This window comes from Octopus sinensis, linkage group LG27 (assembly GCF_006345805.1).
Source record: "Octopus sinensis linkage group LG27, ASM634580v1, whole genome shotgun sequence".
Lineage (NCBI taxonomy): Eukaryota > Metazoa > Mollusca > Cephalopoda > Octopoda > Octopodidae > Octopus > Octopus sinensis.
In genome coordinates this window covers 6,369,279-6,384,278 of record NC_043023.1, presented here as the reverse complement: position 1 = coordinate 6,384,278, position 15,000 = coordinate 6,369,279, and the positions used below count along the sequence as shown (strand labels likewise).

General features: G+C 40.3%; 2 protein-coding genes across 2 annotated transcripts in view; both read left to right on the top strand.

Annotated features, from left to right (window-relative positions):
• LOC115225490 (neurofascin-like) overlaps positions 1-15,000 on the top strand; it is a 498,646-nt gene that overhangs the window by 73,661 nt on the left and 409,985 nt on the right. The gene's annotated exons all lie outside the window — the stretch shown is intronic.
• LOC115225290 lies at positions 4,588-10,716 on the top strand. Its single transcript, XM_029796232.2, has 2 exons — positions 4,588-5,004; positions 10,124-10,716. Exons 1-2 carry the CDS (start codon positions 4,829-4,831, stop codon positions 10,614-10,616), a joined length of 669 nt encoding a protein of 222 aa, XP_029652092.2. The 5' UTR covers positions 4,588-4,828; the 3' UTR covers positions 10,617-10,716.

The following is a 15,000-nucleotide window of genomic DNA, read 5'->3' as shown; positions in this document are numbered from 1 at the left end:
TCACCTACGAACGTGCACACATACATACATACATGTGCATGTGTGTATAGATAGATAGATAGATAGATAGATAGATAGATAGATAGATAGATAGATAGATAGATAGATAGATAGATAGATAGATAGATAGATCGATAAATAGATAGATAGATAGATCGATAAATAGATAGATAGATAGATCGATAAATAGATAGATAGATAGATCGATAAATAGATAGATAGATAGATAGATAGATAGATAAATATATGTGTGATATATATGTGCTTGTGTGTGTGTACATAATATATATAAATATATATATATATATACACACACATAATATATATAAATATATATGTGATATATATATATATATATATATACATGAAATATATAAATATATATGCGATATAAATACATATATATAATATACATATATATATACATACATACATATATACACACATAATATATATAAATATTGGTGATATATACATATGAAACTCAGAGTAACAGGTTTTGTTGAATTTCGGTTGCTTTTAAATAAAGTATATATATATATATGTATATCATCGTTTAACGTCCGCTTTCCATGCTGGCATGGGTTGGACGATTTGACTGAGGACTGGCAAACCAGAAGGCTGCACCAGGCTCCAATCTTGATCTGGCAGAGTTTCTACAGCTGGATGCACTTCCTAATGCCAACCACTCCGAGAGTGTGGTGGGTGCTTTTACGTGCCACCGGCACGAGGACCAGTTAGGCGGTACTGGCAACGGGCACGCTCAAATGGTGTTTTTTACGTGCCACCTGCACAGAAGCCAGTTCAGCGGCACTGGTAACGACCTCGCTCAAATATTTTTTTCCCGTGCCACCGGCACAAGTGACAGTAGGGCGACGCTGGTAACGATCACGCTCGAATGATGCTTTTTACGTGCCACCGGCACAGAAGCCAGTCGGCTGCCTTGGCAACGATCACGTTCGGATGGTGCTCTTAGCGCTCCACTAGCACGGATGCCATTCATACGGTGCTGTCATCGAATTTGATTTCGATTTTGATTTCGAATTCACTTGCCTCAACAGATCTTCGCAAGCAGAGTTTAGTGTCCAATGAAGGAAAGGTACACATAAGTGGACTGGTTACACCCCTGGCATAGGCCACGTGGTTATGGTCTCATTTGGCTTGCTGGGTCTTCTCATGCACAGCATATTTCCAAAGGTCTCGGTCATTAGTCATTGCCTCGGTGAGGCCTAATGTTCGAAGGTCGTGCCTCACCACCTCATCCCAGGTCTTCCTGGGTCTACCTCTTCCACATGTTCCTTCAGCTGCTAGGGTATGGCACTTTTTCACACAGCTATCCTCATCCATATATATATATATATATATATTTATTTATATATATATATATATTTATTTATATATATATATTTATATATATATATATATATATATATATATATATATATATATATATATATATATATATATATATATATAAAACACAGGATGTGTGGGTGTCTGTGTGTTTATCATGTCGTTAAAACTCGAGATCCAACCAACCGATTTTTATGAAATTTTACACATGCATTACATAGGGTCCATGGAGTGTCATGGACCAAAACAATGTTCAACTCCTTGCCTAATGCGGGCCCTGGGGCATTTTCACAGCGTTAAGGTCCGTAATTTGAAGAGTATCCAGTCGCGTTCCTCCAGACTGGGAACAAACATTAATCAAGATCCTCGAATCGCTGTTGACTAGAAAAGTTTCCGATGCCCACTATGCCCCCCCCCCCGCCCCCATAAATACAGATTAATCAGATTTTAGTATACTTTGTTTTAGGCCATTTTCCGACGATAAAATATTGACACTACCTATGAATTTTAAGTCGCGCATATTTCATGGAAACCTTTTTGTCCAATTTGGCAGAGGAAATGAGAAGAACATTAAAATTTTTGTAGGTTCCCTATTGATGCTTCATGTTACCATCCCACGCACCACCGGGCCATGTGCATGTGTGTGCAGCTGGGTAAAGGCACCACAAACTCATTCATCCATTCTCCAGAAGTGCCCTGTTGATGCTTCACGTTTCCAATCCTGTGCAACCCAGCATGGCCCCACAGCATGTCTGCTTTCTATGTCCTCCATGTCTGAACTATAGTTCATATAGAAAAACAAACTACTGCTGTGACTCACTGCCATTTGAGTTTGACCGTGTGGCCACTTCTGGAAGCTACATTCGTCACCTGCAATTAGTCTCCCCCTGTGTTCCCTGCCCCGTTTCATCGGATGAGTAAATACAGGCTGTCCTAGAATTAATGATGATTTGAGTGAAATCGGATGCATTTTTTCTAAAACTCACTTTTATTTATGTTGATCATGTTCAATATGTGTTAAAAGTGTAAAAATTTTGAATTTTGTTTCTAATTTTATTTTCATTCCCGTTGGACCCCTCTTATTTGTCCATGACAGCTTTTTTGGCAAATTAGCAGTAATAATTTTCCTTACCTCCATCCCCAAGATGGAGCAATCGTTTAGCTGTTCAGTTAGCAGTGCAGGAGCGAACTCCTGGAATGCTTCAAAATGTGTTTCACAATGCTAAGGAGAGATTTGAAGTATGCAGGGATACAGACATGTTAAAAATTTTCAATAAAAGTTTGACGTAAGATTTATAAATCGATTTCTTTTGGTAATAAACATAAAATTCTGTCATTTTTTAAAAAATTTGCTCAGTTTCATTAAAACAGATAGTTATTTCTGTAACACCCTGTATGGTGTGGTATTGTTAGTTGTCTTCTCGCCGTAAACAGCCCCTATTTTTGTTAAGTATATTGTATCAAGGAGTATATTATCCAAAATGTATCTCTCCTTTATAGGCGTGGCTGTGTGGTTGAGAATCTTACCTTCCAGCCATGACGGTTTGAGTTCACTCCCACTGTGTGGCACATTGGGTAATCCCCTTTCATTACAGCTCCATGCCAACCAAAGCCTTCTCTATTATATAATTGCCATTACTGTATTAATATATAAAATAACTCAAACAACTCATTTGTTATTGTCATATAATAAACAAACAGAAGTTCCTGTATGAAACTGATCTTTTTTCTACTTCAATTATTACATGTTTTTTTCTTATAAAATACACGCATACATAAAGTGTTATGTATAACACTTTGAATGCTGCTCCTGAGAAAGAGTAAAGTATTACCCGATCGACGACGGGTATTGCTGCTACAAATGCCAGACTACAAATCCTTCCTCCTCACTCTCCACAACCGCCTAAAACAATACCTCCGCATATATCCTTCCCACTGCTTTCAGCGTTCCATTAACCTTTCTGTACTCATTTTCAAAAAAACTCGCTTCAAAAACGAGCGTTATACTAATACATCTGCTTGTTTTCTACACCGCCTGTCTTCGTCTTGGGTTTTTTTTTTCGTGAATTCCCCCCTATATATATATATATAAACAACTTATAAACAAGGGCAAAAGAAAAATTATTTCTATGCCAATATGCTGATAAGAGACTTTAAATCGTCGATTTCCACATTTCGTTATACATTCACTATAAATACACATCGTGCTGAAATCGAGGAAAGTTAGCCAACAGAATTCTTTTAAAAAGTTCGTTATTTCTATATTGAATCAATTTCGGGATTAATCCTACGGACTCTTCCATCTTCAGTAGAAAATAGGATAAGACATAAATGACATACTTACAAGCACCCATGGAAAAAAATATAGGCAAGAGTCATGAGTACATTTAGGCGCCCCAGTTATATCTGAATGTAAAATCCTTTAGCCAGCCTCAGCTTGCTAAATGTGTGAACTATTCTGAACCACGGCTTATAGTGGTTACCAGTCCCTGAGTGAATGGTAATAAATCTACTACTAATATAGGATAAATTTTTTTCCGAAAAGAATTCCATCAAAAGTGGCAGCATATTAAATACCTTTAAAGGTTAAAATTATAAACAACTTATGAACAAGGGCAAAAGAAAAATTATTTCCATGCCAATATACTAAGAACAGACATTAAATCGTCAATTTCCACATTTCCTTTTATAATCACTATAGATACACGTCGTGCTGAAATCGAGAAAAACAAACCAACACAACTGACAGACTGGTACTTATTTAATCGACCCCGAAAGGATGAAAGTCGACCTCGACGAAATTTGAACTCAGAACATAACAGCAGACGAAATACCTATTTCTTTACTACCCACAAGGGGCTAAACACAGAGAGGACAAACGGATTAAGTCGATTATATCGACCCCAGTAAGTAGCTGGTACTTAATTTATCGACCCCGAAAGGATGAAAGGCAACTCGACCTCGACGGAATTTGAACCCAGAACATAACAGCAGACGAAATACCTATTTCTTTACTACCCACAAGGGGCTAAACACAGAGGGGACAAACAAGGACAGACATAGGTATTAAGTCGATTACATCGACCCCAGTGCGTAACTGGTACTTAATTTATCGACCCCAAAAGGATGAAAAGCAAAGTCGACCTCGGCGGAATTTGAACTCAGAACGTAATACCGCTAAGCATTTCGCCCGGCATGCTAACGATTCTGCCAGCTCACCACCCTTAGCACACTGCTTCATGAAGGTCACTGCTAGCTCCCAGTGAGCATGCAGCCATGTGCCACCATCTGTTGGCGCGCTACAAAATTAGTCTGGGAACTGTTTGATGCCACCTTGTAGATAACTAGACTGACAGACAGATTAGGTAGAGGTAGAGAGTGAGGCAGAAAGACAGACAGACAGACAGATAGATTGAGAGAGAGAGAGAGATTGACAAACACGCATACAAACGTGAATATGTAAAGGTGTATATGCATGTGTTTGTTAACTGTCAGCCAGGCAGACTATTTTTGTCACATTCCCATACACAATGACAGTCAGCCCCCACCATCCCGCACCACTCCATACCAGCTCAGCTCAACAACTCTTCAGAACAGAAGACCAAGGACTGTTGGCAATATGACTCGGATAAACCAATTTTCAGATAAAACGTGAGTTTTCTCTCCTTATATCATCGTTGCTCACTCTCTCATAAATCCTTCTATCAAGCTGTCTGTCTTTCAATCAATCGGTCTGGCTATCTATCTATCTATCTATCTATCTATCTATCTATCTATCTATCTATCAATATATGTCTAATATATCTATCTGTCTATCTAATATGTCTGTCTACCTAATATATCTGTCTGTCTATCTGTATATCCACCTTCATATGTATGTATGTATGTATGTATGTATGTATGTATGTATGTATCTATCTACCTAGCTAGCTATCTATCTATCTATCAACCTGTCTGATAGCTATCTGTCTATCTATCTGCCTAATATATTTCTCCATCTATTTGTCTATCTATGTATCCACTTTCATATGTATGTATATATCTATGTATTTATCTATCTATCTCCCTCTATATATATGTGTGTGTGTGTATGTCTGTCTGTTTATCTATCTATCTATGTATCTATCTTTCTTATTATCTCTCTTTTTCTCTGTATATATATATATTCACACACACACACACACACACACACACACACACACACACATAGGAAGGAAGTGGAAGAAAGAAAGAAAGATAGCCGTTGGTCACGTGTGAGCAACGAGAAAGCCAAGGAGGAAGAGCGAGGGAAAGAGAGGGAACAGTGAAGGGGAGAAGAGAAGAATTAGAGAAAGAGTGGGAGAGAAAAGCAGAAAGGGAGAAGAACAAGAGAGGGAGATAGAATAGAGATAGGTTGTAGAGTGCGCATCAGAATTATTAAGATAAAACTTACTTCGAAATGGATGCGTGGCGTTATAATCAAATGAAGGAAAAAATCAATTCCTTCAAAGGGATGTAAAACACCCAATTTTCACTGGTACATCAGTTGAATACCACAAATAAAAAGGCATAATTACAATATACGAATATTATCATTATTATGCAAGAAATGGTAGGGTTTTATAATAATCGTAACTTTATACATTTATTTAACATCGGTGTATTTGGTAGTAAATTTTGAGTGAATGAATTGTCGATTAAGAAAATGTTTATTGAATTTAGTGTCTGAATTAATAATAATGATATATATATATACATGTGTGTGTGTGTGTGTGTGTGTGTGTGTGTGTGTGTGTGTGTGTGTATGATAATATGGACAAAAGAATTAGGGAGGGATGAGAAAAAAAGTAAAGGGACAGAGTTAAATGAAAGAGGAGAGAATGAAGAGAAAGCCAGGAAATGTGAGAGAGGGGGAAAGAACGAAAGAAGTGTGAAGGGGCCGATAGAAAGAAGGAAAGAATGAAAAAATAAGAGAATCGTACAAAATTTAGAAGTATGTATGCATGTACTACTTATGCTTAATAAAAGATAACTTATTTACCTAAGTTTTAACATCCTCGCATTTAAGATAGCCAACTCATGCAGTAATACACAGGTCCCAGTGTTCTTGCCACTTTTGGAATCCAGCCTGGAAGTTTTTCATAAGCGTGTCAAGGATCTTCTGCGATTTGCTCTGGATCTCAACAATAGTATTAAAACAGTGACCTCTGATCTGCATTTTCATCTTGGGGAAGAGATGGCAGTCCGCAGGTGCTAAATCTGGCAAATAGGGCAGGTGCAGAAGCAGTACCTTGTTTTTGGCGAGAAACTCGCAAGTGAGAAGATTTCAATGACAGGGGGAATTGTCATCCAATTCTTCACGCTCCACAGATCCAGTCGCTTTCATCGAACATCCTTCCTCAAACACTTCAAAATATAGTAGAACTCTCGATTAGCAGTCTGGCCCCGGGGGACAAATTATCAATGCACAATACCCCATTTCCGGGGTTACATTTGTGGCAGATCTTCCAGATCGCTCATTGCCTTCCAGAGATGTACTTCTACTCTGGAAGTGCCTGTGCTGCTCGGAACATTGCGTACAACCCATTGCCTCATCGCTGTAAGCTTGCCAAAGCATACTTAATGCTTCTGTTGCAGAGTTCCCATGTCTAACGCAAAATTTAAAGGGAGAAATTTGACAAGACAGTCAGTCACCGGCTGACACTCGCTGACGATACATCGAAGAGGCCAGGGAACAGAAGAAAGAAGAAGAAAGAAGACATGCACCCAACACCAGAGCTGAAGACACCTCCGAAAGGGGGGGGGCCCACCACGTCAAAACGGTAGAGGAGTAGGGGCCGAAACCGGACGTGGTTCTTCCTGATGATGTCTTGTGCTAACTGGATCCTATAAAGGAGCTGTTGTGGTAGCAGACCACGAAACACGGTTGTAATTCCTCATTGGCTCTTTGTTTTGTACATGATAAAATCCCAGACTACAGTATACATGTGATCAGAGAAACACAAATTTCACAATAGGCACAGGAGTGGCTGTGTGGTAAGTAGCTTGCTTACCAACCACATGGTTCCGGGTTCATTCCCACTGCATGGCACCTTGGGTAATTGTCTTCTACTATAGCCTCAGGCCTACCAAAACCTTGTGAGTGGATTTGGTAGACGGAAACTGAAAGAAGCCCGTCGTATATATGTGTGTATATATATGTATGTGTGTGCATGTGTATGTGTTTGTGTCTGTGTTTGTCCCCCTAGCATTGCTTGACAACCGATGCTGGTGTGTTTACGTCCCCGTCACTTAGCGGTTCGGCAAGAGAGACCGATAGAATAAGTACTAGGCTTACAAAGTTTAAATCCTGGGGTCGATTTGCTTGACTAAAGGCGGTGCTCCAGCATGGCCACAGTCAAATGACTGAAACAAGTAAAAGAGTAACTTACGAAGTAAACACAGCGATGTCACTCGGCACACTGCCTCATGAAGGTGACTGCTAACAGATGGCAGCACACGCAGCCATGTGCTGCCATCTGTTGGCGCGCTACAGAACTAGGTGGCGAGCTGGTAGAAATGTTAGCACGCCAGGCGAAATGCTTAGCAGTATTTCGTCTGCCGTTACATTCTGAATTCAAATTCCGCCGAGGTCGACTTTGCCTTTCATCCTTTCGGGGTCGATAAATTAAGTACCAGTTACGCACTGGGGTCAATATAATCGACTTAATCCGTTTGTCTGTCCTTGTTTGTCTTCTCTATGTTTAGCCCCTTGTGGGTAGTAAAGAAATAGGTATTTCGTCTGCCATTACGTTCTGTGTTCAAATTCCGCCGAGGTCGAGTTTGTCTTTCATCCTTTCGGGGTCGATAAATTAAGTACCAGTTACACACTGGGGTCAATATAATCGACTTAATCCGTTTGTCTATCCTTGTTTGTCCCCTCTGTGTTTAGCCCTTTGTGGGTAGTAAAGAAATAGGTATTTTGTCTGCCATTACGTTCTGAGTTCAAATTCCGCCGAGGTCGACTTTGCCTTTCATCTATTCGGGGTCGATAAATTAAGTGTCAGTTGCGTACTAGGGTCGATGTAATCGACTTAATCCTTGTTTGTCCCCTCTATATTTAGCCCCTTGTGGGCAATAAAGAAATAAGAACTAGTCTGGGAACTTTAGAATATAGTGTACTAGCAGTATCGCCCGGCGTTGCTGTAAGGGAAATAACTATATAAGCATTTTTAGAGAGTTACTTCCCTTATATAACCCGAGCAAAAATCATTAAAAATGCGGAAAAATGATAGTAAATTTTTTTTTAAATCGTAGACTCATCCTAGACACGCACTAATACCCAGAAGGGCTCGATATGAATGACGACTATAAGATACCCGCTTTTGGTTAAACTGCACCGCAAAATGTGGGAGTAGTTAGGAATCTAAATCGTAGGAGACAGACACACAACTTCACTTTAAAATATAAAGATTTCTCAGCAGATGAAGAAAATCTTTTCACATAATGGCAGACTATTCCATCTTCAGAGGGGAAAACTTGAGGAAGATTCTTCTTAGAAGACTCAACACCAACAACAACCACAATTATAACTACTATTTATACCGTATGTTAGATAATGCAGTCCTTGATACTCTATCACTGAATAAGAGATAGGACAATCATTGCTTGAACAGCTCTCACTCTGACACTCATGCCTAAACACACACGCTCTCTCTCATACACGTAGAGACACACACACTCTCCTCTCTCTCTCTCTCCCTTACTCACACACACTCATACTTTCCCTTTCATATACAGGCTCTCTCTCTCACACACACATACGTACTCTCACAACCACACACACTGTCTCTCTCTCTCTCCCATACATGCATTCATACACACACACATACTCACGTACACTCTCTCACACACTCATACACATGCACACACTCTTTCTTACACATACATGCATACTTTCTCACACATACACATATACTTTCTCGCACACACACACACACACGTACTTACTCACACACGCACACATACTTTTTCTCTCACACACACACATACTTTCTTGCACACACACACACACACGTACTTACTCACACACGCACACATACTTTTTCTCTCTCACACACACACACTTTCTCTCACACACACACACATACTTTCTCACACATACACATATACTTTCTCGCACACATATACTTTCTCACACACACACACATATACTTTGTCTCACACACATACACACTTTCTCTCACACATACACACATACTTTCTCGCACACACACACACACACGTACTTACTCACACATACTTTTTCTCTCTCACACACACACACACATACTTTCTCGCACACACACACACACGTACTTACTCACACACACACACATACTTTCTCACACACACACACATATACTTTGTCTCACACACACACATACACACTTTCTCGCACACATACCTTCTCACACACATACTTTCTCACACACACACACATATACTTTGTCTCACACACATACACACTTTCTCTCACACATACACACATACTTTCTCGCACACACACACACACACACGTACTTACTCACACACGCACACATACTTTTTCTCTCTCACACACACACACATACTTTCTCGCACACACACACACACACGTACTTACTCACACACACACACATACTTTTTCTCTCTCACACACACACACTTTCTCTCACACACACACACACTTTCTCACACATACACACATACTTTCCCACACACACTCATCTCTCTCTCTCTCCCTCCCTCAAACACACACATTCTCTCACCTCTCCCTCTCTCTCTTCCACAGGTCTCTCTACCGAATCCTGCTCCTCACCGTATGTCTCCTGGCTAATCCTCTCCTCGGCGGCATCGCCCTCAACCTTCACTTCCAGTCACGGCGCCACACGAGGCGCGGCCAGCTGCGTAGTGCCTTCTCCCTGGCCAAGCGGTCAGTTGCTATGGCAGTAAGCGGTGTGGTGATGTCTTTCTTCATCTTACTTCTGGTGGGTCTCTACGTCGGAGGAGGGGGAGATCAGCAGGGCCCACAGATCAAGACGCCCCTGGACCCTGCGGCCGGACGTAGACCAGAGATGACGTCAAACCCAAACAGAAATTTGCACCCAAATTCAGACACGAACTCACACCACCCAAGAAAAGGGCCTTGTTACAACCATAGGGGCCGAGAACAGATAACAATCAATGCACCAATAGTCCAGGGTGGTGGTCATGTTGGTGGTGGTGGTGGTGGTCATGGCAATGGTAAGGAAAGAAATGACAGCAGTCAGGCTAATCTGGATTAAGACTTGTGAATGCTGACATTAAGAGTGGAAGATATATTGCCATGGTGATGAACGCTATGTCTGATGCTGACATTGGTGGTGGTGGTGGTGGTGGTGGTTGTGGTGGTTGTGGTGGTGGTGCTGCTGCTGCAGGAGCTGGTGTTGGTGGTGATGATGGTGGTTGTGGTGGTGGAGATGGTGGTGTTAGTGGTGGCAGTGGTGGTGATGGTAGTAGTATTAGTGAGATGGTAGTGTTAGTGGTGGTGGTGTGGTGGTATGTTGTTGTTGGTGGTGGTGGTTGAGATGGTGGTGATGGTGGTGGTGTTAGTTGTGGCAGTGGTGGAGATGGTAGTAGTATTAGTGAGATGGTAGTGTTAGTGGTGGTGGTGTGGTGGTATGTTGTTGTTGGTGGTGGTGGTTGAGATGGTGGTGATGGTGGTGGTGTTAGTTGTGGCAGTGGTGGAGATGGTAGTAGTATTAGTGAGATGGTAGTGTTAGTGGTGGTGGTGGTGTGGTGGTGTGTTGTTGGTGGTGGTGGTGGTTGAGATGGTGGTGATGTTAGTGGTGACAGTGGTGGAGATGGTAGTGTTAGTAGGTGGTGTTAGTGGTAGTGGAGGTGTGATGGTAGTGTGATGGTGAGGTGGTGTGTTGTTGCTGTTGGTGGTAATATTAGTGGTGTTGGTGATGTTGGTAGTGGTGGTCATGGTCGGCGTCACTGTCATCGTAGCAGTGTAATAACGATGATAATAATGATGATGATGACGATGACGAAGACGGGGGTGGTGAAGAAAAACAAAACAATTTTCTCAACTGTTAATTATTTTAATAAACCATTTTGTAACACTGTAAATGCTTTGTTGATATTTTCTGGCAGTTGTTATAGGATACACTTTTTTTTAACCCCCCAGATGGACGAAAGGTAAAGTTAGTGTATTGATGTCTAGACTATCAAATCTACCCCAGTATTTCACTGCTACTTTATTTTATCAAACCCAGAAGGATGAAACGTAAAGTGTTAGTCTTCTATTATAATTCCATTCACATCCAGTATGTTTTATAGGAATATTAAATCAACCCCAGAAGGACAAAAGGTAAAGTTAGTGTTAGTCTTCTATTATAATTCCATTCACATCAAGACTATCAAATCTACTCCAGTATTTCACTGCTACTTTATTTTAACCCTACAAGAATGAAAGGTAAAGTTAGTGTTAGTCTTCTATTATAATTCCATTGACATCCAGGATATTTAAAAGGAATATTAAATCTACCCCAGTATTTCACTGCTACTTTATTTTATTAGCATATACAGAGAGGTTGGGTGAATGTTAAAAAGACAAGACAAAATAAGAAGCTTGTTTTGCAAGCAAGGTTCAATCCCACTTAGTAGTACCTCAAGTGTCTTCTACTATAGCCAGTACCATCTCAAAGCATGAGCAGACTGCACAGTTGCTCAAGGGCCTCACAGGTCCAATTCTAGTCTATGTATCTGGTGGCTTGTTGTCAACAAATGGATCTTTTCCTTTTGAACGGCACTTTTCAGCACAATTTCTAGTTAACTGAACACTTTAAAAATTCGTATTCTGGTAGAATGTGTCAAAATAAAACATTTTTTTCTCTTGGCTTTCTTGAGAAAATTGTAATTTGTAAGTTTAATGTAGTTTAATTTTTCGAATTTTAACCAATCCTATGCCCTCTTTTGAGCTAAAATCATTTGCTGCGTCTAAAACTGAGACAACATCCTGTAACTAACCCTAAACCTCCCCCCCTAACCCTAACCCTAATTTTTTTTTTCTTAATTGTTAAATTAATTTAATTGTTACACATGTAAAAAAAACCCGAAAGCAATGGAAAATAATTTAACCCTTTAGTGCTCAGATTATTCTATCAAACATAATGCCTATTGATTCCCATTGATTTGAATTAATCATGCATTATCTCATATCTTCAAGATCTTGATGGTGTAATTACTTAATGTAGAATAACATAGTAGGGTAGGTGTGAGAGACTGGATCTGGTCAGTTTGAACATAAAACAGATTAAATATTTTGGCCGGATATGGCCGGTTTAAATACTAAAGGGTTAAACAATTAACAAACAAAATATTCTATAATTTTATTGGTAATTGTTTAAATCATGTTCCATTGCTTTCGTTTTTTTTTACACGCGTAACAAATTAATTTAACAATTAAGAAAGAAAAAATTAGGGTTAGGGTTAGGGGGGAGGTTTAGGGTTAGTTACAGGATGTTGTCTCAGTTTTAGATGCAGCAAATGATTTTAGCTCAATGGAGGTAATCGATTGGTTAAAATTGCCGAAATGCTTGGATTTTTAGACGAAATATCTTACAAACTATAGAATTTTCTCAATAAAACCAAGAGAAAATGATGTTTTATAAACACATTCGACCAGTATACGAAGTTTGAAAGTGTTTAGTTAACTAGAAATTATGTTACAAAGTGCCGTTCAAAAGGAAACAATCCCAACAAATAAAAACTATACTATTGATTTGGTCAAGGGTCAATTAAGCTTCGGGGATAACCCTGACTATAGCCCTTACCTGACTAATGTTTTGTAAGTGAATTTGATAGATGGAAACTGAAAGTGTATACATCCTGGTGCCATGTAAACTGCACCCAGTACACTCTGTAAAGCGGTTGGCATTAGAAAGGACATCCAGCCATAGAAACCAAAGCCAAATCAGACTGGAACCAAGGGTAGCTCTCCTGGTTTTGCCAGCTCCTGTTAAATTGTCCAACCCTGACCAGCATGGACAATGGATGTTATATATCATCATCATCATCATTTAAGGTCCGTTTCCCATGCTAGCATGGGTTGGACAGTTCGACCAGGGTCTGGGAAGCCAGGAGGCTGCACCAGGCTCCAGTCTGATCTGACAGTATTTCTATAACTGGATGCCCTTCCTAACGCCAACCACTCTGTGAGTGTAGTGGGTGCTTTTTACGTGCCATCGGCATAGGGGCCAGAGGAGGCTGGCAACAGCCACTATCGGTTGGTACCACCGGCACAGAAGCCAGTCAATGCGGTGCTGGCATCAGCCATGTTCTGATGGTGCTTTTTACGTGCCACTGGCATGGATATCACAACTACAATTTCCATTTGATTTTATTTTGATGTACTTGACTCAATAGGTTTCCACAAGCAGAGCAGGTCACCCCATGATCCAAGGTAAGCACAGCAGGCCGTCCTGCAATCGATCCAAGGTACTTTGAATGGGCTGGGGGTGGTTGTGTGAAGCTGATGTAGGATACAGCCATGAACTCTCTTTATTTCTCGGGTCTTCGCAGTCACAGCATATCTCTAGATATTTCGTCATATTTTGTCATTGCCAGTGAGGCCCAACATTCGAAGGCCCAACGTTTTGAAGGTCACACACACACATACACACATATGTACACAATTTTTTTTTTCGCTTGTTCCAGCTCAGAGCCGCGGCCATGCTGATGCACCGCCGTTTTGTGCTACACTGTTATTACGAAGAGCCTCCTCTAATATGTGGCACTTGGTGAAGAATGGAGTTTGACATAGCTACCCTCATTTGCACCTCTTGCCGTGAGGTAGGTTCATCTGGGACTCTCAACAGGAAGATGTCCAGCTTTGATTTAAAAACCGCTACATCTACTTTGTGCAAGTTCCTCAGACTCTTTGGGAGAATATTAAAAAGCTGTGGGCCCTTGAAACCCAGGCTGTTGCAGAAGCTGGTCCTGAAGCGTGATGGCATTGCTGGGATCTTTGGCACTATGCAGTGTCGTCCCGTTCTAGCATTGGTGTAGCTTACAATGCCAAAATTTGGCACAATTCCTTCCAGGATCTTCCAGACATATATTACTGCATACCTCTCCCGTCTTCTCTCCAGGGAGTAGAACCTTTCCCATATATACATATATGTATCAGTGAGTGTGTCTATATTTGCGTCTGCATTTGTCCACCCTTCTACTGCTTGACAGTTGGCTCTGGTTTGTTTACGCTGCCATAACTTGGCAGTTCAGCAAAAGAAACTGTTAAAATAAGTACCACACTTTAAAAAGAATAAGCACTAGGTTTGATTTGTTCGACTAAAACTCATCAAGGCAGTGCCCCAGCATGGCCGTAAGCCCATGAACTAAACAAGCAAAACATACATCAAAAGAACAATTGAGGTTTTAAAATATGGAAAACACAACAAGCAGAGTTTTGACAGAATATATTTATTAAAACAAAAACATCATCAGAAAGGGTTTACAGGAATTTCCGTAGGAATTTTTATAAATATTCCAGGATTGGACAACTTCATAAACATTACCCCATTGAACAGTGTATATGTGTGTGTATATATATGTGTGTGTGTGTGCGTGCATGTATGTGTGTGTGTATATATACATATATATATATATGTATGTATATTATAT